At 30.7% G+C, this 24,716-nt stretch overlaps 3 protein-coding genes across 3 annotated transcripts; 2 read left to right on the forward strand and 1 right to left on the reverse strand.

Annotated features, from left to right (window-relative positions):
• The first annotated feature begins 1,921 nt into the window (after positions 1-1,921).
• On the forward strand, positions 1,922-3,866 carry LOC145761357 (uncharacterized). Its single transcript, XM_082574577.1, has 4 exons — positions 1,922-2,016; positions 2,160-2,303; positions 2,472-2,600; positions 2,753-3,866. The coding sequence occupies exons 1-4, from the start codon at positions 1,956-1,958 to the stop codon at positions 3,820-3,822; spliced, it is 1,404 nt and encodes a 467-aa protein (XP_082430703.1). The 5' UTR covers positions 1,922-1,955; the 3' UTR covers positions 3,823-3,866.
• Positions 3,867-5,818: 1,952 nt separating this feature from the next.
• LOC145740715 (uncharacterized) lies at positions 5,819-8,472 on the forward strand. The gene is made up of 7 exons (XM_082558549.1): positions 5,819-5,974; positions 6,098-6,323; positions 6,411-7,360; positions 7,499-7,629; positions 7,692-7,818; positions 7,910-8,040; positions 8,156-8,472. Exons 1-7 carry the CDS (start codon positions 5,819-5,821, stop codon positions 8,391-8,393), a joined length of 1,959 nt encoding a protein of 652 aa, XP_082414675.1. The 3' UTR covers positions 8,394-8,472.
• A 6,506-nt stretch (positions 8,473-14,978) lies between these two features.
• LOC145763575 (uncharacterized) lies at positions 14,979-16,563 on the reverse strand. The gene is made up of 4 exons (XM_082575040.1): positions 16,407-16,563; positions 16,021-16,186; positions 15,717-15,878; positions 14,979-15,646 (listed from the first exon to the last, which is right to left on the reverse strand). The coding sequence occupies exons 1-4, from the start codon at positions 16,551-16,553 to the stop codon at positions 15,411-15,413; spliced, it is 711 nt and encodes a 236-aa protein (XP_082431166.1). The 5' UTR covers positions 16,554-16,563; the 3' UTR covers positions 14,979-15,410.
• Between the last annotated feature and the right edge of the window lie 8,153 nt (positions 16,564-24,716).

A 24,716-nucleotide genomic window follows, 5' to 3' on the forward strand; every position in this document is an offset into this window, starting at 1 on the left:
TTATTTATTAGACTGCAAGCCTCCAGTTCATGATGACCCAATCACACCACCGATTCCAACAACCATCACCAAGGAAATGAGCGACACAAGAACAACAACTCCAGTTACCACAACCACAAAGTCAAGCACAAAAAGATGTAAAAGAATAAACGAGAGAGGAGAATATTCAAGTGCAAGTGGTTCGTCTTGTTCGGAGAGCGATGATTCTGATTCCGACTCTGACAGTGATTCTGATTCTGATTCCAGCAACGATTCAGATTCTGATTCCAGTACAAGCACTCCTCAAACAAGACCTGCTCATGAGTCTGATTCAGGTTCTGATTCTGTTTCGGTCGAATCTAGGAATGTTTCTGATTCTGACTCTAGTAATTCTTCTGATTATGATTCAAGTGATAGTTCAAATAGTAATTCAGATTCGAATAACCACGGAATATATTATAATCGCTATAATCAATATTATTATAATAGATTTCGATATTTTAGATATCGTCGTTAAAAATTTCTTTTTTTAAGCAAAAATAAAAAATACCTCTTAACTTGTTCTTTACTAATATAATTTAAAGAAGTTAGTTCTACAGCTAATAATATAATAATCTAATGTGTTAATAATACTCCTTAAACAATCAAAAATTTGATTTTTTTTACTGCGTAATTTCTTATCATTTGTTTTGTTTTGTATTAATACACCAACGAATTTGAATTTTTAAAATAAAAATAAACACGAATAATCAAAATAAAAAACATTTTGTTAGTGTAGAAATTTTTTTATTTTTGTGTGGTATAAAATTGCTAAATAATATAAAATGTGCCTATAAAATAATAAAAAAGGGAAATATCCATACAATTGTAATGTTATATATAGAATAACTTAACTTTTACAAAGACCGTTTTTTGATACAAATGAGAATCGCTTGGTTATTTTAATAGTAAAAGTAAAAGGCATGCCCAGTTTAATTTAAAGTTACTATTGTTAGAGTTTTTTTTAAGTTATCTCCGGTTAACTTAAATGTTTAAAACCCGTTTTGCTAAAATATGACCCTTCCAAAAAAATTATTAACTAACAGCAATCTAAGGGAACTGCAAGTAGTGAAAGAAATATATTTTTAAGTTTAATATTTTAAATTGCACAAAACTGACATTATGTTGTTAAGTTGTTAGGCTTACCGGGTAAGTAACGTTATCAAGAAAATATTTAAATTTTTTTGTTTTTGCAAGATTCTTATTTATGTATTTTGACCCCTTTTTGCTGCTTTAGTACAAGAAATTAATTTAAATATGTTACGTTAAATTTCAAAATCATTTCTTAAAAATGTTTCATTAACTTTTTAGTCCTCTTTAGGAAAAAAAAAACATTTTACCAAAACGTTACTAGAAGTTGAAACTTATAGTCAATGTTCAATGTTTAAAAGTAACGTGATGGGTTTCAATATCCTTACGTAAGCGTTAGAACACATCACTCAATTTTAATGTAGATGACGTCATTGGCTTTTCGTTAACAATGTAGGTTTAATTGTAATTATAAACAATAAAATTCGGTCAAATTTAAAGTAAATATTGATATTAAAGTTCTAACAAGACAACAATTAAAAGATTTTGAAATACGTTCATTTGTTAGTTTAATTTACAATAATTAAATCAAACTAATTACTGCGATTATAGTTATTGTAAACCAACTGCAGGTAATCTCCCTTTACCAACATAATTATTAGAAATAGTGCGTCTTTACTTACGTAATTTTCTTAGCTAAACATAATACTTAAATATAAACACTATACGTACGAATAATTTACTTGCGACGTCCCCCTACACAACTCACATCCTTTAAATTACATAAGTGCCACAACTTGTTTATAATTTTTGTACTGACCAACTTGAATTGTTTATAAAAAGTTCTATAAAAGAATCGTCGAAACGAGTTTGAAATTAAAGTAGACGATACAAGCAATAAGAAAGTCATGGCAAATATAACGCTATTGGTTTCTGTACTGATCTGTGCTGCAAGTTTGGCTTATGCTGGTAAGATATTTGTTTTCAAACACTTAAAATTAAATTTATAACATGTTTTTGTGTAAGCAAAAAGAGGAAAAACTTTTACTGTTTACTAGCAACATTTTTAAATTAAATGATTTTTTTAATAATTCAAAATTTCTACTTTTCAGATATACCAGTCGAATGCACGGTCGGAGATTGGTCCTCATGGAGTGAATGTTTAAGCGACGAACATGAAAACATTCGTATTAGAGATCGAATTGTCGACGGTCCAGAAGGCCTATGCAAAGACTACGAATACATCCAATTTGAAGGTGAATTTTCGATTTAACTTATTAAAAAAACTTTTAATGAAACATAAAAAACTACTTACGTGTTAAAATTATATTTGTGTCACGACAACGTTTAAGTCAGAAACTTGTTTAAAATACTTTTGTGTTTAAACCTTTCTTAACCTAACCTATAATCAATTTTTTCTCCAGCATGTATTACGGAGTGTGACTACACGGCATGGTCTGATTATTCAAGTTGCGAATATGACGAACATTATATTTACACCCACAGTAGAGTTCGGACATCACTAACATGTGAGGATGAAGTTGAAGTGGAAGGTGAGTTAACAGTCGACTCTTTTTGTTATTTAATATCTAGGTTTTAACCAAGCCTAAGTAAATTAAATCCTTAATACTTTAAAATCCTTAACGCGATGCGATTTGTCGAAAAGATCTTTCTTTGTGTTCAATATGTTTATATTTGTTATTAGAATGTGATCCCATCACACCACCAATTCCAACTACCACCACAAAGGAAATGAGCGACACAAGAACCACAACTCCAGTTACCACAACCACAAAGTCGAGCAAAAAAAGATGTAGAAGAATAAACGAGAGAGGAGAATATTCAAGTGCAAGTGGCTCGTCTTGTTCGGATAGTGATGACTCTGATTCCGATTCAGACAGTGATTCGGATTCTGACAAACCCAACACAAGCTCCGGTACTGATACTGGATCCGACAAATCTGGTTCTGATTCCGATTCCGGTTCCGATTCTAACAAATCAGGAAGCAATTCTGGCTCTGATTCCGATTCAGAAAAATCAGGTTCTGACAAATCAGGAAGCAATTCCGGCTCTGATTCCGATTCTGAGAAATCTGGTTCGGATTCCGATTCAGAAAAATCTGGTTCCGACAAATCAGGAAGCAATTCCGGCTCTGATTCTGATTCCGACAAATCTGGTTCTGATTCCGATTCCGAAAAATCTGGTTCTGACAAATCAGGAAGCAATTCGGGATCTGATTCCGATTCCGACAAATCTGGTTCTGATTCTGATTCCGAAAAATCTGGTTCCGACAAATCAGGAAGCAATTCCGGATCTGATTCCGATTCCGACAAGTCTGGTTCTGATTCCGTCTCCGAAAAGTCTGGAAGCAATTCAGATTCCGATTCCGATTCCAACAAAAGCAACTCTGACTCGGAAAACTCTGGAAAAGATTATGGATCCAACTCCGACAACTCTGGAAGCGACTCAAACAGTGGGTCCGACACCGATGAAGTTCCACACAAGTATTATGGTGTTCGATACCATACTTATAAAATCAGTGCTTTCCCAAATGCCTCTGACAACAGTGGATCCGATGGAAATGGCAGTGGAAGTGATAGTGGCAGTGATGATGGCAGTGATAGTGGAAGCGATAGCAACAAAAACCATTATGCCTACAGCAATGACTCGGGAAGCGACTCCGAAGGTGGTTACGAATACGGTAGTGATTCAGGTGGTCAAAGTGATTATGGCTCATATTCCAACCACAAGTATTACAAGGTTTACCGCAAGTAAATCTTTATAGCTTGTAAAACGTAGTTGTGTATTACACACATAATGTAGAAGTGGATATCTCAAAATTATGTCTAAACTTATTAATTTGTTAATTCTTGCCTAAATCGAACCTTATCTTAATATTTTATATATAATTTATTTAATTTGTTTCGTTTTCGAATAATACATCAGAATTCCTTGGTTTAAAAACAAAGGTATATTTATTCGTTAAAAACAATACCCATAAAACATAATAACTAAACCAAACCTAATTGGTAACAAAGTAGAGCAGTGTCACATTAAAGTGTTACCCCTGTATCACGACTTTTGTAACAAAGGTAATAAAGTCTATTACTATAGGATCACATTAAAATATTTATTTGATAGTTAAATTGTGAGTCGTTATACAAAATTTCACAACTGTGAATAGATTAAATAAACAAGCTGAAAATAATAATTAAAACACGACATTTTAAGACAAATCAAGAACCCTTAAGTGCAGGTCTAATGACGCTAAATCTTATAGTTTCAAGCAGCTGGCTACTATTTAAGAGGGTTAGTTTATTTAACTACCGTATTAAGCAAGCTCTGTTACAATGAATATTCATGTAACATAAATTCAACAAAATAGCAGTAGCAGCCCTTATATTAATATATAATTCTATAAGTGTATTAAATTAGAATTCAATTAATAAACATTTAAGAAAATTTTCATAAAAGTAAAAAACATGATTCTTTGTACTAAGTGCAAAGCTCTATTTTAAGAAATAAGTTATGATATAACTGTTACATAATAGCAACTTAAAGCTATTAAAAGTCGTTGTATCATACTTAAGTCCTACTTAACAGTATATTTCAGCTGAAAGCGAGATATAAGATCTTAAGAACAAGTTTATATTATTAGAAAATAAGAAAGGGATTAACAATACAGAAATCGCAATTTATGTGTTAATAATATGATAGATCAACTAGGAATTATAACAAGTAAGTAAATTGTCTAAAGCTAATAAACGAAATTCAAGGGTTTCGGGAAATGAAGTTGCAATACTTTGAATTAAAATGTTTGAATTCTATCATTGAAAAACAGTTCTCGTGAGCGTTAATTGTATTCGCACAATAAAGTTTACTTTGCTTAAGTGATTCGAATTTTTATGGCTATTATAACCCGACTCACATCCGCCTTACATAAGTTTTTTAATTCATAAACCAATGAACACTGAAACAACAAGTTTTCTTAACGAACAAAAGAAAACGACCTCGTGACTGCGTAGTGTAGATAAACTCTATATTGAGTCGTCAGATTTTTAGCAATAAATTATACTGTTTAAATCCCGTCGTATGTCAATAGAAGTTTTAACAAATCTAGGTAATTGTTGTGGTAGAAAAAATCTAAGCCTGTAAGTATAAAATAAATCTGACAACTATTAAAAAAAAAACAAGACGCAGATAGCGTTTTATAAACGTCCAGTTTTGCAAATGTGTAATTAAAAAAAAACAGAAGGTAGAATAGATGACAAAAAATGTCTTAACACGAAAAATACGATCCCAATATATAAACCAACAGTAGAAAGTATTTTTGATTAAAAAGTTACGTATTTTGGGTAAACATTCAGTATGAGTAAATGTATTCTAAAGCTACTTAATACTTGGTTATTAATACTTGAATTTTTTTAAAGTGTTTGTAATACGTGACTTTCGAATACACTTAAAACAAATTACATCGATATAAATCTTAGCTAAAACAACATTTTTCATCTGAAAGTTCTGTGAATAGTATTTATTAATATTTAACTTTACTTTAAGTGTATATTTTAAACAAAATTAAAAGTATTATAAAGTAAAGGACAATTTTTTGACGATTGCCTATATCGCAAAAAAAGAAGTAAACAAAAATCCTTCATTTACAAAAAAACTTTTGTTTAACTGAAGACATTAAAATATAACAACTTAAGAATATAAATAATGTGTGTTAAATTTTTTGTATTTTAGGGTAAGTTAAACTAAGATTTAAATAAGAATGAAGTTACAAGAAGCAGCCGCCGCCTTAAGAAGAAATATTGCAATTCGAGGAAACAGTGATGCAGGAGTTTCTTTGAGAAGTACAAGAACAAGCGAAATTTCAAGTTTTGTTAAAAACTGCAACCTTGCCGAAACCCACTCGCTTAGAAAAGAGGTTGGTATATTGGTTTAAGTTTAAACTTAATACCACCTATAACAACTGCAAAAAAAGCAAATCTGTAAATATGTATGTCAAATTTTGTATGCAACCTAGTTTTCTAACACGCCTTTTTAACAGTTAAACATATGGCACAAAGACACAAATTTTGAGGTTAGAAAACTAACAAAGCGCCAAGATGAGATGTACAAAACACTGTTAAAACTAAGTCGCACCAAAAAAGAAATTAAAACATTTCGGGAGGAGAAGAAGAAGGATGCGGAACAGCGAGATCGTTGGAAGAACTCAAGTCGAAGAAGACCAAGAAGAAATAAAGTATCAATGTTTCAAAATCCTAATGCAGAAGGTGAAATCAATATTGCAATTTCTAACAATTTTTTTTAAAGGTTAAATCAGTTATTCTTTGTATTAAACTAAATATATCTTTTTCGAGATTTGAACGAGAAATCTGCTTTTGATTATCTTAAAATCGAACACCTTGAATCTGAATTTAAAGAAAGATACCCTAAACTACTTCCAATCAATAATTCAAACGAAAGCACATACAGTACAGGCAAACTAACAATGAACAACATTCGGATTTTCAACCAACTTACAACAAACTACGAGCAGGACGAATGTTCTTATACCTCCAATGCAACACCAAGTCAAAGTGCTGTCTTCGAAACCAAAAGAAAAAACTCTAAAATGAAAATGGCAGATGTAACAAGCCAGAAAAAAAAGTTAGCTGAGAAAAAAGATCCAAACAGCAAAACCGTAAACAAAGAGAAAATTTCCGTAAATTTATCTAAGATAGATAACAATCAGAATACAAAAGTTTTCACATTTCCGAGAACGCCACAAAGTATTCTTAAACTGCCAACACCCCAAAACAAAAGCAACTTATTCTTAAAAATTGATCTTCAGGAAACAACGAAAAATAAAGAAGATTTCAAATTTGAAGTATCAAACCAAGAAGCAATAGACGTTAAAGCAATCGAAGCTGTTACTTCAGCTAACAAAAAAGAAACAAACGTGAAAGGAAATTCACAAGTACTTGGAATTCAGTCAGAAAAAGTTGATCCAGTTCGTGCACTGTCTCTCACTTCTGCCCATTTGCAAAAGCCAAGTAAAAACCACATTCCAATCTTTAATGATCTTAAACTTTCACCGGACGAAAATGACAATCAACCAATCAATTCACCACAAAATCCATTAAAAGATGAATTTGTTAATCTTTTAGACGACAAAAACAATTATAGAACCCAAAACGCTGTAGTTACGGAGTTAAATGAGACCCAAAAACAAAAAGTAAAGCAAAGAAAAATGCGCAGAAAACGAATTAAACTTAAAACTATTAAAAGTGATCCGTCAGAAGAGCTTAACACCCGATCTTCCATTGAGGTAAAATTTATTTACAAATTTATATAGTAATATTTTTGATATAATCGCCTAAAGATTTGCTTATTTTGTGTAGTAAAAGCTTACTCAGATGGTGTGTAGACCTAAAAAATTAAAATTTATTTAACTTTTTGTTGACAGGTTCGTCCAGGACATACGTACAATGTGACAATCTACAAGAAAATTCCAAAAAGCAATGTCCTGGAAGAAGACACAACCTCATGGAATACGACCGTCGATGTGGCAAAGTATTTCAACCTTGCTTCACATAAGTAAGTATATGTTAGCGTTTAAGTTCAGCGAGTGAAACTAAATAAATAAATTGTTTACATAGAGAACGTTTGCGAAGAGAAAGGTTACTGGACGACGCAAGGGAAAAAGAGGCTCAGCAGCGGCGCCGTGTGGATGTTTTTCTTCATAAATTGTCCGAGATGGAAATTAAAAATAAAGATCAACTTAAGGTAAATTTAAACATTCAAAAAATTTTATAACCGACTTTGTATATAAAACCATTCTATAAATGGTAAAAGTAAATATTTAAAAATTTTAAAGCGTAAAAAAGAGGTAGACGACGAAAGAATGCGACTTCAAAGACGAATGGAATCAATTAAACGAGGACCCCCAAAGTATGGTGTGGGGGAATCTCTAAATGTACCCAGCTATGTTAGAAAATACGTTCGACCGTAAGTATAACCTTAATTATTTTAGAATTAATTTTTTTATAATACTAATACCTAATATATAGTACCCAAATCAAACTTTATATATACTACAAACTCTATCTTGATTTGTGTTTAGGTCCTTACAACCTAACCTTCCTCAAAAACTTCGAAAAAGGTCAAGTTGGTCCGTTCCTTCGTTATTTACATTACAAGCCGCTGCAGCTTCGCGACACGTAAATTCAAATCTACTTAAATCTTCTTTCAACAGTTCTATATCGACAAGTAATTCGTTTGGTGTGCCCGACCAGTCATCGCATCTTGTCAATATCAATATAGAACAATATCTTCTCGACGCAGCAGCTGCTAAAGGATAACCCTTTTAAAAATATAGGACACAGTGTAGAATACTTTTAAATCAATCAAAACTTTACCAACACATAAAAGCTAATATTTTGCCAATACAACCTAATCGTTATTTAAATAGATCGTATTGTAGCCTAGAAATATAATAATAAAAATAGTATACTAAGCAGATTGATTACGTCAATATACCAAAATTTTTATTTATTTATATTTAAAAAAGCAAATGAGCAAACACGTTTTGTTAAAAAAATATTGAAAAAAAAAGTTTACAACAAATCATTTTACGAATGATTTAAATTCCACCAAGTACAAACGCCACATATGAAAGCGAGAAAATGAAAAAAAAGCCCACACCAGCTAAGGTAGAATGAATAACCAAAATAAGGGGTGGCATCTTTCATTACCCTTGACATAAATTTAGTAATATCTCTGATCCCGGGAAGTGCCCTTCTTTTACGCGTAATGTTAGTATCAGTGATGTTATTCTCAGTTTTAGTGTAATTCGTTGTCGTTGTTTCAACTGCATTTGTCGTTGTTTCAACTACTGAAGAGTCCTCATTGTGATTTGTACCAATGTTTAGCAGAGATGTTGAGTTTCCAAGGGCTAACCGCTGAATAAAATTTAAAAGTAAAATATTTTCGCTTTCTGTTAGCCCCGTTGTGCTATTTTCTCTGCTCGCAAGGTAATTTAAATCATTTTCAAGCAAAGTAAGATTTAGTTTTGCCGTAGTAACATTTGAACTATCTTCCAAAAAAACATCTTCCGAGGTTTGGTTAGTAGAATTTGCATCAACAGATTTAACACTTAAATTAGGGTTTTTCATGTTTAAAAAATATGAAAACGAAGATAAGTTGCTTTTAAGAGCAAAATTAGCAAAACCCGGAGATAAACGAAATTTGGGATCATTAAAATCGGATTGAGAACTCTCGGTCTCGCTTGGCATATCGTCTAACTTTAATAGAGCAACGGCTTGACTTATAAAACTCGAAGAACTTTCCATGACGTTTATGTTTTCTTTTGTAAAGATTGCCAGGCCGGATAAGAGTAAAACATCTAAATAAGAAGTTAAATTAATTATGACGTCATTTAGGCATAGCTTTAATTATAATAATTAATTCTCTTTATTATGAAAAAAAAACTTGTTAAATAAGTAAGTAAACTGAATTTATCTCTTTTGAAGTTAAAAGAAAATTAAACAGGTCAATTAGGTTTAATTATTTAAGGAAGTTCACGTATTCATTATAGTAATAAAGGTGTAAACTTTAATTAAATAAAATCACGTAAAATAGGTGGGCACAAATTCAAAATACTGTTGTTTACAAGCGACATTTTTCCAAGTTAACGAACCCTGTTGTTAAACGTGTATTTATTAACACCACAACTTACAGCTTATTCCAAGTATAAACGTTCCCGTAAGATTTCTCTTGTGGGTGATAAACCTCAGTTCCTTACAGTCGTCTGTAGCGTGGCAAGCTGCCACTGTATAAAACAACATTGCCAACAAAGAGCCAAGGCCGCCGATAAACAACAATCCAGCTGATATGCGAATTATTTGTGCTCTTATTTCAACTGTAAGAAAATTATATAAAGCGTAATTTATAACTTCACAAGATCTAATATTTTAAAGTACTTACGTGGTATTGGTAAGTTCATTTTTCCGTCTTCCAACGTAAGGCCTACTCCTAATAAATTTTGCTCGAAACAAATTGTGGGCATAACTGTATTTTTTACAACCTCATTTGACATTCTACGAAACGGGTTACCAAAGGAATTTCTATGTCTAAAACCTTGGTGAGGTGGCCCAAACGATAGAGCTTCAGAAAAACTTGGGGGTCCGAAAACGGGTGATTTCCTCTTTGTCACATCTCCGGAAGGTTCCAGCTGGCACACCTAAATTTGACTGATGGGTTACATTTTTGTTTGTTTAAACCTTTATAAACTTGAATATTTACCTTAACTGCACAAGTTGATGTAAAACCAGCTATCATTAAAGCAACTCCAATCGCCAACAATACTGCACTTGCGCACAATAAATTCTTCGACATTTTACCTGTATTCTAAACTTGAAAATCACAACCTAGGGTGCTTGGCGTTGCAGCAAATGATATGATTTAACAGACTCTTAAGTAAAATTAGTTTAAATTTTAACGAATTATCGCGCCTAAACGAGCCTGGGGCTGTTGTGACATCACATGCCCATAGGCTCACATCTAAATTTAAAATATTTTTTTTTAGGTTTAATTTACCCAAAATGAACTTAAAATTGTAAACAAATATTTCTGTAGTTACGCAAGTACAAAAACAAAGCAAATAAAAAAACCGTTTAATAAAAAAATATATAAAATCATTTATGGAGAATTCAGACTCGATTTCTACACAGCTTTTGGAAGTCAGGCTGCAATGTTTTATATCATTTGATTTCTACACAGCTCGATTTCTACACAGCTTAGTCCAAACTTCTATAGGCTATTAACAAGCAAACATTCGTTTAAGTAGAGTCAAATTTAACAAAATATTGTACAAAGTAAAAAAACGATATTCGCTTTTCAGAGTTAATTAAGCTTAGAATTAAATAAGAATGAAATTACAAAAGGCCGCCGCCGCCCTGAGAAGAAATATTGCAATCCGAGGAAACGGTGATGCAGGAATTTCTCTGAGAAGTACAAGAACGAGCGAAATTTCTAGTTTTTATAAGAATTGCAACCTTGCAGAAACCCACTTGCTTAAAAAAGAGGTTGGTATATTATTTTAACTTTAAATTCAATACCACCTGCAAAGAAAACTTGTGGTCAACTTTGGCCACAAAAATCTGTGAAAACGTTAAGGCAATCGAAGCTGTTATACAATAGCTAACAAATGTGAAACAAACGTGGGAGAAAAATCAAGTTCTAAAGTATTTGAAGTTCAGTTAGAAAAAGTAGATCCAGTCTCTAACCCCTGCACATTTGCAAAAGCCAAGTATAAGCAACATTTCAATTTTTAATGATCTTAACCTTTTATCGGACAAAATTGACACACGACCAAGCAATTTACCACAAAATCCAACAGAAGGAGAATTTGTAAATCTTTTAAAAGGCGAAACAATTACTGGAACCACAACACTGTAGTTACAGAGAAAGATGAGACCCCGAAACAAGAAGTAAAGCAAAGCAAAAAAACGCAGAAAACAAATTAAACTTAAAACTATTAAAATTGATCCGTCAGAAGAGCTTAACACTCGATCTTTTTTTTTGAGGTAAATGTATTTACAAATTTATATAGTAATAATTTTTAGGTATAATCGCCTAAAGATTTGCTAACTTTGTTAAGTACTAGCTTACTTATTGGTGTGTAACCCTAATAAATTAAAATTTATTTAATTTTTTGTTGACAGGTTAGACCAGGACAGACATACAATGTGACAATCTATAAAAAAATTCAAAATAGCAATGTCCTGAAAGAAGATACGACCTCATGGAATACGACCGTCGTCGTGGCAAAGTATTTTAACCTTGCATTGCATAAGTAAGTAGATGTTAGCGTTAAAGTTTAATAGTTAAAACTGAATATATAAATTGTTTAGAGAATGTTTGCGAAGAGAAAGGTTGTTGGACGACGCAAGGGAAAAGGAGGCTCAGCAACGGCGCCGTGTAAACGTTTTTCTTCAAAAGTTGTTCGAGATGAAAATTAAAACGAAACATCAACTTAAGGTAAGTTTAAAAATATATAAAACAATTCTGTGGATGGTAAAAGTAAATATTTAAAAATTTAAAAAGAGAAAGAAAGAAAGATGGACGACGATAGAATGCGACTTTAAAAACGAATGGAATCAAGGTAACGAAGACCCCAAAAAGTTACAATAAATCATTTTGCGGATGATTTAATATCCACCAAGTATAAATACCACACACAAGAGCAAGAAAATGAAAGAAAAGTCCACACCAGCCAAGGTAGAATGAATAACCAAAATACGGGATAGCGTCTTTCATTAGCGTTGCCATAAATTTTGTGATATCTCTTATTCCACGCGTTCTGTTAATATCTGTGACGATCCTTACAGTTGTATGGTTATTTGTTGCTGATATTACATTTGTTGTTGCTTTGAATAATGTGGCGTCTTCATTTTGATTTGAATTAACGTTTGCCAGCGATGTTGGATTTCCGAGACCTAACTGCTGAATAAAATTCAAAAGTAGATTATTTTCGCTTTCTGTTAGCCCCGTTGTGCTATTTTTCCTGCTCGCAAAGTAGTTTAAATCATTTTCAAGCAAAGTAAGATTTAGTTTTGCCATAGTAACATTTGTATTATCTCCCGAAAAATCATCTTCCGAGGTTTGGTCAGTAGGATTTTCATCAACAGAATTAATATTTAAATTCGAGTTTTCCGTGTTTAAAAAATATGTAAACGAAGATAGGTTGCTTTCAAGAGCAAAATTAGTAAAGCCAGGAGATAAACGAAATTTCGGATCATTAAAATCGGGTTGAGAACTTTCGGTCTCGCTTGGCATATCGTCTAACTTTAATAGAGCAACGGCTTGACTTATAAAACTCGACGAACTTTCCATGACGTTTATGTTTTCTTTTGTAAAGATTGCTACGCCGGATAACAGTAAAACATCTATAAGAAAAAGTTAAATTAACTATGACGTCATTTAAGCATATCTCTAATTATAATAATTAATTCTCTTTATTATAAAACCCTGTTGTATGAATATAAATACTTCGAATATATCTTATTTCTAGTTAAAAGAGAGTTAGCGGGTCAATTAGGTTTAATTATTTAAGGATGTCCTCACACAATATTCTTTTTTAATAAAGGTGTAAACTTTAAGTACAATAAAATCACACGACAAATGACCACAAATTTACATTGTTTACTAGCGACTTTTTTATTAGGTTGACACACCCTGATGTTAAAAACCGTAACCTACAGAAAAATTTATGTCAGCAGTTTTTTTAGAAACTAAGTGTATGTATTAACACCACAACTTACAGCTTATTCCAAGTATAAACGTTCCCGTAAGATTTCTGTTGTGGGTAATAAACCTCAGCTCCTCACAGTCGTCTGTAGCGTGGCAAGCGGCTACTGTATAAAACAACATTGCCAACAAAGAGCCAAGGCCGCCGATAAACAACAATCCAGCTGCTATGCGAAATATTCGTGCCCTTATTTCAACTGTAAAAATTATATAAAGCGTAATTTATAACGTCGTAAACTTTTATATTTTAAGGTACTTACGTGGTATTGGTAAATTCATTTTTACATCTTCCAATGTAAGGCCTACTCCTAATAAATTTTGCTCGAAACAAATTGATGCCATAAATGTATTTTGTACGACCTCGTTCGACATTCTACGAAACGCCCCTTTAAACGGATTTCCGGGCACGTTTCTGGACCTAAAATCCGGATGGGGTTGCCCAAACGGTAGTGCTTCGGAAAAGGTACCAAAAATGGGTGTTTTTCTCTTTTTCACGTCCCCGGATAAATCTAGTTGGCATACCTAAAAATGACTGATGATTAGATTTATGTTTGTTTAAATCTTTATAAACTGAAATAGTTACCTTAACTACACAAGTTGATGTAAATCCAGCTATCATTAATGCAACTCCGATCGCCAACAACACTGCACTGGCACACAATAATTTCTTCGACATTTTATTTGTATTCTAAGCTTGAAAATCACATCCTAGAGTGCTTGACGTTGCAGCAAATGATTAGATTTAGCAGCAAATGATATAATTTAAATTTTAACGAATTAACGCGCCTAAACGAGCCTGAAGATGTTGTGACATCACATGCCCATAGGCTCACATCTAAATTTAAAAGATTTTTTTTAGGTTTAATTTGCCCAAAATGAACAAAAATTGTAAACAAATATTTCTGTAGTTACGTCAGTACAAAAACAAAGCAAATAAAAAAGCCTTTAATAAAAAAATATATAAAATCATTTATTGAGAATTCAGACTCGATTTCTACACAGCTTCTGGAAGTTAGGCTGCAATGTTTTAATATTACTAAAAGTAACTGTATACTGTTCATTTGTGTAATATGCTGTAATTTTCAAATCGATATAAAATATTACTAAGTTTCAGTGAAAACCTATTGGTAAAATACGCAAAACATTTTTAGGTTAATAATATCTCAAAAAAATAAAGATGAATTATATTTCAATCATGTGATAATGTTACGTGATCCAATTATAGAATTACATTTTATCAAATACATAAATTTAGATTATTATTGGTGCAGTACAACAGAGCGTATGTACTTTAAGCCTACTACCAATTGAAATGCCAACGTCTCTGAAATCTTTTATTAAAAACACAGGCTACGAAAAAGTTTTTTTTACATCTTTTGGCACTTTTGAAGAATGCGCTATAACGCCAATAACACATAACACTCGAATTTGTTTACACAGTCAAATAACCACAAAGACATTTCGTTAAGGTTTGGCTGCGGAGAGGAATTTGTGTTTAAACAGAATAAGTTTTGTAAATCCAACCTTGATAAAATTCCCATAGATAAAAAATAAACCGTTAAAAACCACAATTTCGCAACAAAACTGTGTATTAAATATGAAAATAAACTGAATATTATAAATAATGGAAACGGTTTAAGGGAAAATAAAATACAATTGAAGAAAAAATCAAATACAATAAGTCAAAAAATAAAAATCTAAGCAAAAAATTATAAGCAAAAAATTATAAGAATAAACAATCTTATAATTTTTCAATAAGGCACTTTTAAAAAAAGTTTAAGCACAACACATAATAGTAATTATTCTAAACATTTAAAGCATATTTCACAGTGCAAATTATTATACAGTTCCATTAATATCGAACAAACTTTTATGCCAATTATGTAAAAACACATTACTACTGCAAACATAAAAATAAAATGACAGAACACTGCAATATAAAAAGTGCCACAGTGAGATTTACTTTTATAGCATCTGATGTAGATAATGTGTGGAACAAAATAAAAAGTACAGCAATTTAAAAAATACAATATTTAAAAAGGTCTCAAAAAAAATTTAACTTTCAAAAATCATAATAAAAACGGTTTTTGAAATCTATATGCTGAAGGTTCTTTCAATCGATTTAAGTTAAAAGCCAGCACAAACAAAGTAAGCATAAAAATTAAATGTGATAAAAAATAAGAGTAACCATAAGACACTCTAAAATTTGAAAACAATTCTTCTGACATTTTTTGCTGGTATGCAATATTGCCCCCTGTTTCTTTATAAAGAGTAAACAACACTATTGCTATAACTTGTAAAATTGCTAGAAAAATAAAATAAAAAAGTGAAATAATAATTTTAAAAAATCCAAATAAATTCTTGCTCGTACTTACCACTTAAGCCAGTTATGCCACAGATTAATCGAAACTTGTTATAACTTAAATAGTTTTTTGTCAAAATTGAAAGCACGTAAAAAACTAAGACAGCAAACAGCTGGATTTTTGAAATTTGAAAAAGCCACATTGTAACAAGAACAAAGACGTGTTGAAACGGAACTAAAACAAAATATAAAAAATATAACATTACTTTTAAAGCCTTAGATTCTTTACCTAAATTATGGTTCCTTGTAAAAAAAGTATTTAAAAACTTCTATAATAGAAGTCTTCATGAGTGGGAAAAACATAAAAAAATTGTCACCTAAATAAATTGATGTCTGTGGAATATGTGGCATCGACAAGGACCCCGACATAATCCCCATATAAAAACACATTTCATGCACAATGTCACTGTTTATGTTGGCCAGTGGAAAGTCTTTGTGATACAATGACATCGCTTGTGTTCCCGTTTCAAATGGAACGCAAACCTTTAAAATGAAACAGAAATTTTAAGCCAAGCAAATTCCTTTTTTTAACAATATATATTATTATGTTATGGTCTCGACCTGAAATCAACCAAAATCAAGGCAAAAATCCAATGTGTTAATATTGATTAATGCTTAATCACAGTAAGAAAGGCTGTTACAAGCGACTGGTTTTGCCATAAATACATACTTTTAAATTAAACTATTTATAAAATAAAATTACCCCAATCCAGTGAGATGTGTCATAAGATAAAAATGACAACAGAAAAGTTGTTAGTAAAACAATTAAGATTCTTTGAAATTTCCATAATGAAATTGTTTCACTAAATTCTCGTAACTGAGATAATAACCATTTAAATAAATGATGCATTACATAAACTCCAAACTGTAAAAATATAAATTTAAGATTTAAAATCGGGTCTAACTAATTTGCCTGCATTAATAACGAAACCGAAATTGTAGCTGCCTGTTTTCATACTCACTACTAGTCTGCTAGTTGACTGACTTTCGAAATGCTGCGGTTCACTGGCGTTAGGAGTTTAAAAAAGTGAGGATAATTAAGTTTGAAATCTTAGATTACTAGTCAGAATTTTGAAAGACGATAACTCCTGATCTTTAAAATTAAAAGTTCTAAATTTTCAGTATGGATGTGGATGTTATTATTCCCATGTCGCAAACCTCCTATTAACGACATTTAATTAGTTAGTGTATGTTAAAATGTTTTAGAAGAGACGAGGCTCCCGTAGAACTAAATTTCACAAAGCCGAAAAATGTTTTGTTCAAATGTCGATTGGAAAAAACAAAATTGTTCCGTTATAAAAGCCACGCTAATTACTGACTTAGGTTCAGGCTCTTTTGTAAGATTGCTACAAATTAAAAAAAGTCTTTTAACCGGGGAAAATATAATGTTACTTAAGCAGAGATTAACAATTTTTGAGCATGAGTTCGCTTAATAATTAATATGTGTCAAATTCGTGCGTTACAACAAAATTTAAATATTTTAAAATATCCTTTATAATTAAACTTAGTTTAGATTTTTAATATAGGGTATAGAGGCAAAACGTACATAGAACGCGATAAGAAACGCGTGAATTTACAAATTTATATTACTTGCTACTGCCTTCTAGCGGGAAGGAAAACCGATAAATTTTTGTGACTACAATCCATCAATTTGTTTTATTTGAACACATTAGCAGAACTTAGACTAAAAATAGTTGTATTAAATATATTTTAAAACAGCAAATAGTTGTATTATATATATTTAAAAGGGCAAATTTAAAATACAAAATGACAAGACCAATTTAAAACATGGAATAAAGTTCCAGTTTTGGTACTATTAGAGTTTGCTTTTTAATTTCCAATTTGTTTGTTGAAAAAAACTTCTGAACCCCAACCATTTCTACAACTAAAACTAAAAATAAATAAAAACTAAATAAAATAAAGAATCATTGGTTTGCATTGTATTTCTGTTTATGGTTATTCCAATGATATATACGATCATTGGTTATTCAAAAAGCTCATGCTCATTGAGCTGTGCACTTTTTCGTTAAATTTATTAACAAAAGGTAAAAAATAAAATAATTTTAATAAAATGTTGTTTAATGACTTAAAAAGTTATTTAAAATTTACGCAAATATATGACGTCACGAATCTCGCTTTTCATTTTGAAATCGCATGAGCTAGGGCTTAAGCTCGATTAGGGATAGGAAAACGAGGGTTAGGCTTTCCAATAAAATTAAATCGAGAATACAAAAATTTTAATTTGGTATAACAAATTATGGAAGCGCTTCATTAAATAAAGTGCGCTTCTTGATGAGCATTAGCTTTTCAAATAACCATTAACAGAAATACAATGCAAACGCATTGTTAATACATTTTTCCTTAAATTATATCTTAATATACCCCTTAAATATGCTTTTATGACAAAACTAAAGTTAATAAACCGCAGGGCTCTTAACACCATTTCTTTAGTTTTTTTTTAAAGGTGCTGTTTAATTTTCCTAAACACATTCTTTATTGGACTTTATATATTGTTTTACTTCGACCTGGCCTTTAGTTTAATGTATTAATTTATGCATGGAAAAAACTTGTTAATTAAATATAATTTCTGGCGTATATAACTTTATTAAGAGATATTTAGCATGGTTTTCGATGACAAATTTTACATAATTTTTTGTTAAGTTATTTCGATGTTAATTGTTTCATTTTCGAGTTATTTTTCATGTTATTGACATAGTTAAAAAGTGATTTTTCATATTTTGGGACAAAGTTAAGTTAATTTCCATGTTAATTGTATCAATTTTAAGTTATTTTTTATATTTTAAGTAAAGTTATTTTCAATTTAATTAGACCAATTTTGAGTTATTTTCCATGTTAATTGGACCAGTTTTAAATTTTGTTTAATTTTAATGGGACAAAGTTAAGTTATTTCCATTTTGTTTCGACTAATTTTATGTTATTTTTCATGTAAATTGGACCTATTTTAAATAACTTTTGTGTTATGGGCAAATTTCAAGTTATTTTTCATGCTAATTAGACAAAGTTTAAGTTATTTTCCATTTTAATTGGACTAATTGAAGTTATTTTAATTGAACTAATTTAAATTTATTTATGTTATGGAACCAATGTTAAATTACTTTTATGATATGGGACAAAGGCTAATGGTATGTATACGTGGCAGAATAGGAGCCCAAGGTATAAGAATAAAACTTTTTTTCTATTTTTATTTCGACATTGTTAAGTTAAAAAACTACATGTAAAACACAGTTACGATACACAGAAGGCAAAAGGTAAAAACATTTATAATTTACATTGAAAAATTAATAAAGGTTACTAAAGAATAAAAATGGCAATACAATAAACATGTAAGAAAGCATGAATAAATACAAAAAAAATGCAAAAATACATTTCAATTAATAAAAAATAATTAAACATATAATACGGTAAAATAATTGAAGTAACAAAATAATTACATAAAAAGTTCAAAAAATATTGCAATTAAGTATACATGGTTAGTACAATTACTTTGAGATAAAAAATAGTTTTATTGATAAAAATTAAATTAATTTGACGTACAAAATTTGTAGAAAAATAAATAACATAAAAAGTATTCAGAAATTACTGTTTATACAAATATATGTCCAGTTTTATTTACAGAAGTGTTTATGTAATTTTAACTTCTATACAGTTATTGTCTTTGTCTGTTTGTACAGTTTATTTGGATCTGTACATTAGATTGTCACAAAACCTCGTTAAAATGGTTATTGGACCATTGACAAAAAGGTTGGCCCCTCAGAAAACAAGAACTAGCCCCTTAAGAATGGGTGATTGGATGGCCCCCAGAAAAAGCGGAGTAGCGGGTCTTTTAGCAAACGTTGTATGTATGCTCTGATCTTTTTTCCTATAAAATAAAAAAGATTAGAATATTGTATACAAATATTTAAAGTGTGGTTGTAATTATTTGATTGTGTTAATGTTAAATGTACCAGTTAAATTAAGATATGGTTATTTATTTGTTTTGTGTTGGTGACTTTTTACATTAAAAAGGTTTTATACAAACCCAATAGTTTTGCTCGTCAACCAGAATCTAAAAATAAAAAATAGGGTTAGTATTTGTTTATAGTAATCTACCCTGCGGGGAAAAATGTTATATTAAAGTTTTCTCTAAAACAGGAACTCTAAAAATAAAGAACAAATTAAAATTGGCCAAAAGCAAATCGACGAGCTCTCCGAAATATCAACCAGCATCTAAAAATAAAAAACAGAATGTTTAAATTTGTTTTTGGTAATCTAACCTGAAAAAAAACCTGCAAAAAAGGGTTAGTTTGGTTAAGGCCCCTGAAAAAAAAATTATGGTTTTAGTTTTTTTAATGGTCCCTGAAAAAAAATATGGTTTTAGTTTTTTTATAGGCCCCTGAAAAAGAAACTATGGTTTTAGTTTTTTAAAGGCCCCTGAAAAAAAAAATTATGGTTTTAGTTTTTTAAACTCCCCTGAAAAAAAAATTATGGTTTTAGTTTTTTAAGTTTTTTAAAGGCCTCTGAAAAAAAATTATAGTTTTAGTATTTTAAAGGCCCCTGAAAAAAAATTATGGTTTTAGTTTTTTTTAAGGCCCCTGAAAAAAAATATAATTTGGTTAGTAATGCCCCTGTAAGGAAATAAAACAAATGGTTTAGGAGGCCCCTGTGAAGGTAAATAATAGGTTTAAAGGTAGAAGGAAATAAGAATGGCCTGCAAAAAATAAAAGAGAGAGAAATTGGAAATTTTTGTGTTTTTTTCTGCATGTTTAAATTAGTGTTTACTGTGTATGCTATTTTGGACTCCGTCTACAAAATTTATATGTAATTTTTAGTTTGGATTTCCATCCACGAAATTAAATACTGCTTTATATCGGGCTCCGCCCACAAAATTAAATAATTTATGTTGGGTTCCAACCCACTCACACACTTAGGTTTAGTATATAAATATAACAGTGCGAATAAAATACAGTGAACTTACACACATAAATAATATAAACCACACATGGCCTAGTTTTCTAAAATCTAGTCTTATAATTTTTATGTATACTTTACTTGCGCAAAACATCTAAAAACCATTAAACAGTCCCGCTAAATATGATTATAAACACACAGAAACCTGAACACACTTGGGACTGTGTCAACTATACCACTTTTAATGCGCAAAATTATGAGTTTTTACCAGTCAAAATAAAAAAGCAGACACGTGATACTACAAACTTTTTACCTGTGAAAACTTTTAAAGCGCTTGATTATGCAGTACATATAAAAAATAGACACGTGAAAACCTACAGCCCTACATACCTGTAGCCCTACAGCCCACCTTCTGTTGAGTGAGGTCCTGAGTTTTTTTTGAAATTTACCAAGTTGAAGTGAGGTCCTGAGACTTTTTTGGTTCTTCTTTTGCATAAAAACACATTACACACACATAGGCCTAGTTATATAAATCTGGTCTATTTACTTAATTTATTACTTGCGCAAAACATCTAAAAACCCATTAAACAGTCCCGTTTAATATAATTATGAACACACAGAAACCTAAACACATTGGGACTGTGTCAACTATACTACTTTTAATGCGCAAAATTATGAGTTTTTAACTAGCCAAGTATAAAAAGAAAATGCAGACACGTGAAACTTTTAACCCGTGAAAATTTAAAGCGCTTAATTACACAGAACATTTAAAAAATCAGGCACGTGAAAACCTACAGCCCTACAGACCTCAATTAAATAAGGTTTTGAGTTTTTTTTAGGTTCGAAATATGATCCAATCCATTCTAAAGTTGTTTTTGAGTCCTGAGTTCTTTGACTTAACTCCCCCCTTGCTAGTTGCAAGGGAGACTTATTATGATTCCATCCACTTTCCATTCCTCCAATTCCTGCCATTACCTTTTTCCTCCATTCTTTGAATTTAAATAAAATCCATTTTCTCTGCATTGAAAATATTGTTTAGAAAAGGGTAATAGACACTAAACCCTACTTAAAATTAGTTTTTTTTCAAATGTCAATTTTATGATATGTCGAATCGTGTCAAAATTTTTAAATTATGTCACTTTTTATTTCTTTTAGTGCCAACAACCTTAAATTATGTCAATTCACATGCAAAATATTATAAATGTATAATTGTTATATTTTTCGTGCCAAAAATTTTAAAATATGTCCATTTTTAATAACTAGTACCAGATTTTTTAAATTTATGGTAAATGTACAGTTATTTATATATTTAAATACCTCATTTAACTACTTTTTGGGAGTACCTGCGCATCAACACAGGTTTAATAAAGTTCATAAGTTTTTAATTAAAAAATTATTTTATTGTCAAGTATGATAAATTAATACTAATATTTATAACATTACAATTTTTTTATGATTATTCCGAAATTAGTTGAAAGTTAAAAAATAATTTTAAATTAATTAAATAAAGGTTAACATACCTGGAACAGTGTTCAGAAAACTTGGACACGACACAAGATGTGGACACGACACAAGAGGAGCAAGTACAACTTCACTAACTTTTCTAAAAAAAATTCAAATCTTTTAAAAATTACAGTTTTTTTTTTATATAAAATATATTTATATTTAATTATTAACTGCTTATAATATGCAACACTTTATTCTGATAATGAAAAACTTTAAAAACCTAACTACAAATCACTAATAAAAACACGTCTACTCACTTCAAAAGTCCATCTAGAAAGAACTAAAATTCCGATTTCAATTCAAATTTGCCACGAAACACTAAGTCACGTGACGCTGCACGTGTTTAGTGACATGTGTGTACGTGCACGGCGCCTCTTGCAGTGGAAAGCGCTTTTCAAGCTGTCACTCAAAATATATTTGCTTAAATCTTCTAAACAATTCATTGAAACGTTAATATAACAACACAAACTAATAACCTGTTATAATATGTAAATATTTATTTATTTTTTAAGAATTATTTGTAACAATTAACGTTTTAAATTACGACTAAACAACTTATACGTGCGTTAACATAGCGCATTACGTAACACCAGGAATTTCAGATTATGATGCAACCTCGTGTGTTAAAGGAATTTCTCGGGAGACGCACCAATTAAGCCGTCGCATTCTCTCGCTTAATTTATAAATTGCAGCTCGATTTATTCACATTTTATAACCTTATTTGGTAAAAAAATCTCCGTTTAATCTGCACGTGTTAACTAATTAAAATTTGCACCCGAGACCTCGCTGTAGAGGAATTTTTCGAGGAGGCGCACTAATAATGACGTCACGTTCCTTACGCCTTGCTTAGTGGAAAATTTTAAGTTTCTATGCTTTATAACAGACCTATGTTAAAGCAATAGTAAATTATATTATTCCCTTTTCTTAATTTTAATAAATCGAAATCCAATGTTTGTTAGTGTCCAAACAAATTTTTATTATTATTTTATAAATATAATACTCAAAATAAGTTTTTTTTTATTTTTAATAAATATTCAACAACAAAAAATAGCAAAAATAAATTAGCTAAGGGTCATGCCTGTTCCATAAAGTCCTAAACGTTTGCAGAGAAGGCACGACCGCTTTTCAATGGTAACCTGGCAACTATGTTAAAACTGCAATCCTAAAAAGGTAGTTATGATTCTTAAACAAGTTGTGAATTACATAACATGTACGTAGTTTATTAAAATAATAATTATTAAAACTTGGTTAAAATATCAGTTTAATAAAAAATAACATAAAAACCACAAGTTGTGGTGCGCAATATTTCGTACGTTGTTACTCTATTAAAAATAGCAATTTTTTAAATGCCATCGTTGTAAGGCCGTTAAAATTACCAAGCCAAAATATTTTAACCAAACAAAGACGTATTTTAATCGTTTAACCATTTTGTTCTTTATGCTTTCCAATTAGCTAGATTTATCACCCTACCGAATGGATTTAGGTAACTAGTAGTATTGCTTTAATGTCACATGAATATTATTAATTGATCTTCGAGTGAATTGAATTATTGTATACGTTTGTAATTACCATAGCTTTGTTTCCGTTAATTTCGATTAAGTTATAACTTGTGCAACTTAATATTTTGATCGCACTACAGTTAGTTAGTAAATGTAGTGGATATACTTCACAGTTGGTAAATATTTAAATGCAATATTGCTTTTTTAAATGGTTGGTATAAAGGTAAGAAAAACACGTGGTTAGTTATTTAGAAGAGCTATTTGTACATAGATAACAATCTGATGTAACAATAAATAATGCTTTCGTACAAAAAGAAAATAAACACTGGGCCTCCTACTTCGAGCAAAAAAATGGCTCACTTTGACTTGTACGCAGACTTATCCGTTCTACAGTATGTAGAACAGCACGACATACCAGACATGACGTCACAGGATATCATGACGTTGCGAAAGAAACCTTTTCTGGCCTGCGCCGCAGTTCTGGGTCCTCTTCCGGGAGTTCTGGGTCCGCTTCCGGGAGCTTTTCAGGTGCAGGTTTGAGTGTTTCGACTGGGGGCGGGGGGAGACCGAATGGAATGGATAAGGTCCCGGTACCCAACCCCGTGCTGGCGGGTTCCGATTTGTTACAGGTTTGATGTTTTACTATAACTTTAATATTAAAAACATAACGAAAAAATCGTTAAAGTTTGTAAGTTAGGAGTGAATATGTTCGACAACATTTTAAATGTCGACATTGTTCATGTTCTAGCAACTAAAGCATGATGACCATTGTTTTAGTATTGGCTGATGTTAGCTTATCGTATTATTTTGTTATTGTGTGTTAGTTGTGCTTGTGATGACACTATTATATTGTCCAAGTACGAAGCAAAGGTACAACAAAATATTCAAAATTTGCAACTTAAATAAATCTTTCACTAGTTAAATAGACGAAATATTTCGTAACCTATTTATGGCGCTATTTTATTCAATTAACTGTTGTATTGTAATAATTTGGTCGCCATGCAAACAAAACTTTTAAAATTTTCGTAACCTAGCCTTGTTTATATCTACAATCTATAAAAAAAATATATTTCGAAACATATTGTTATTGTCAGTATTTT

Source organism: Corella eumyota, chromosome 1 (assembly GCF_963082875.1).
Source record: "Corella eumyota chromosome 1, kaCorEumy4.1, whole genome shotgun sequence".
NCBI classification, from domain to species: Eukaryota; Metazoa; Chordata; class Ascidiacea; order Phlebobranchia; family Corellidae; genus Corella; species Corella eumyota.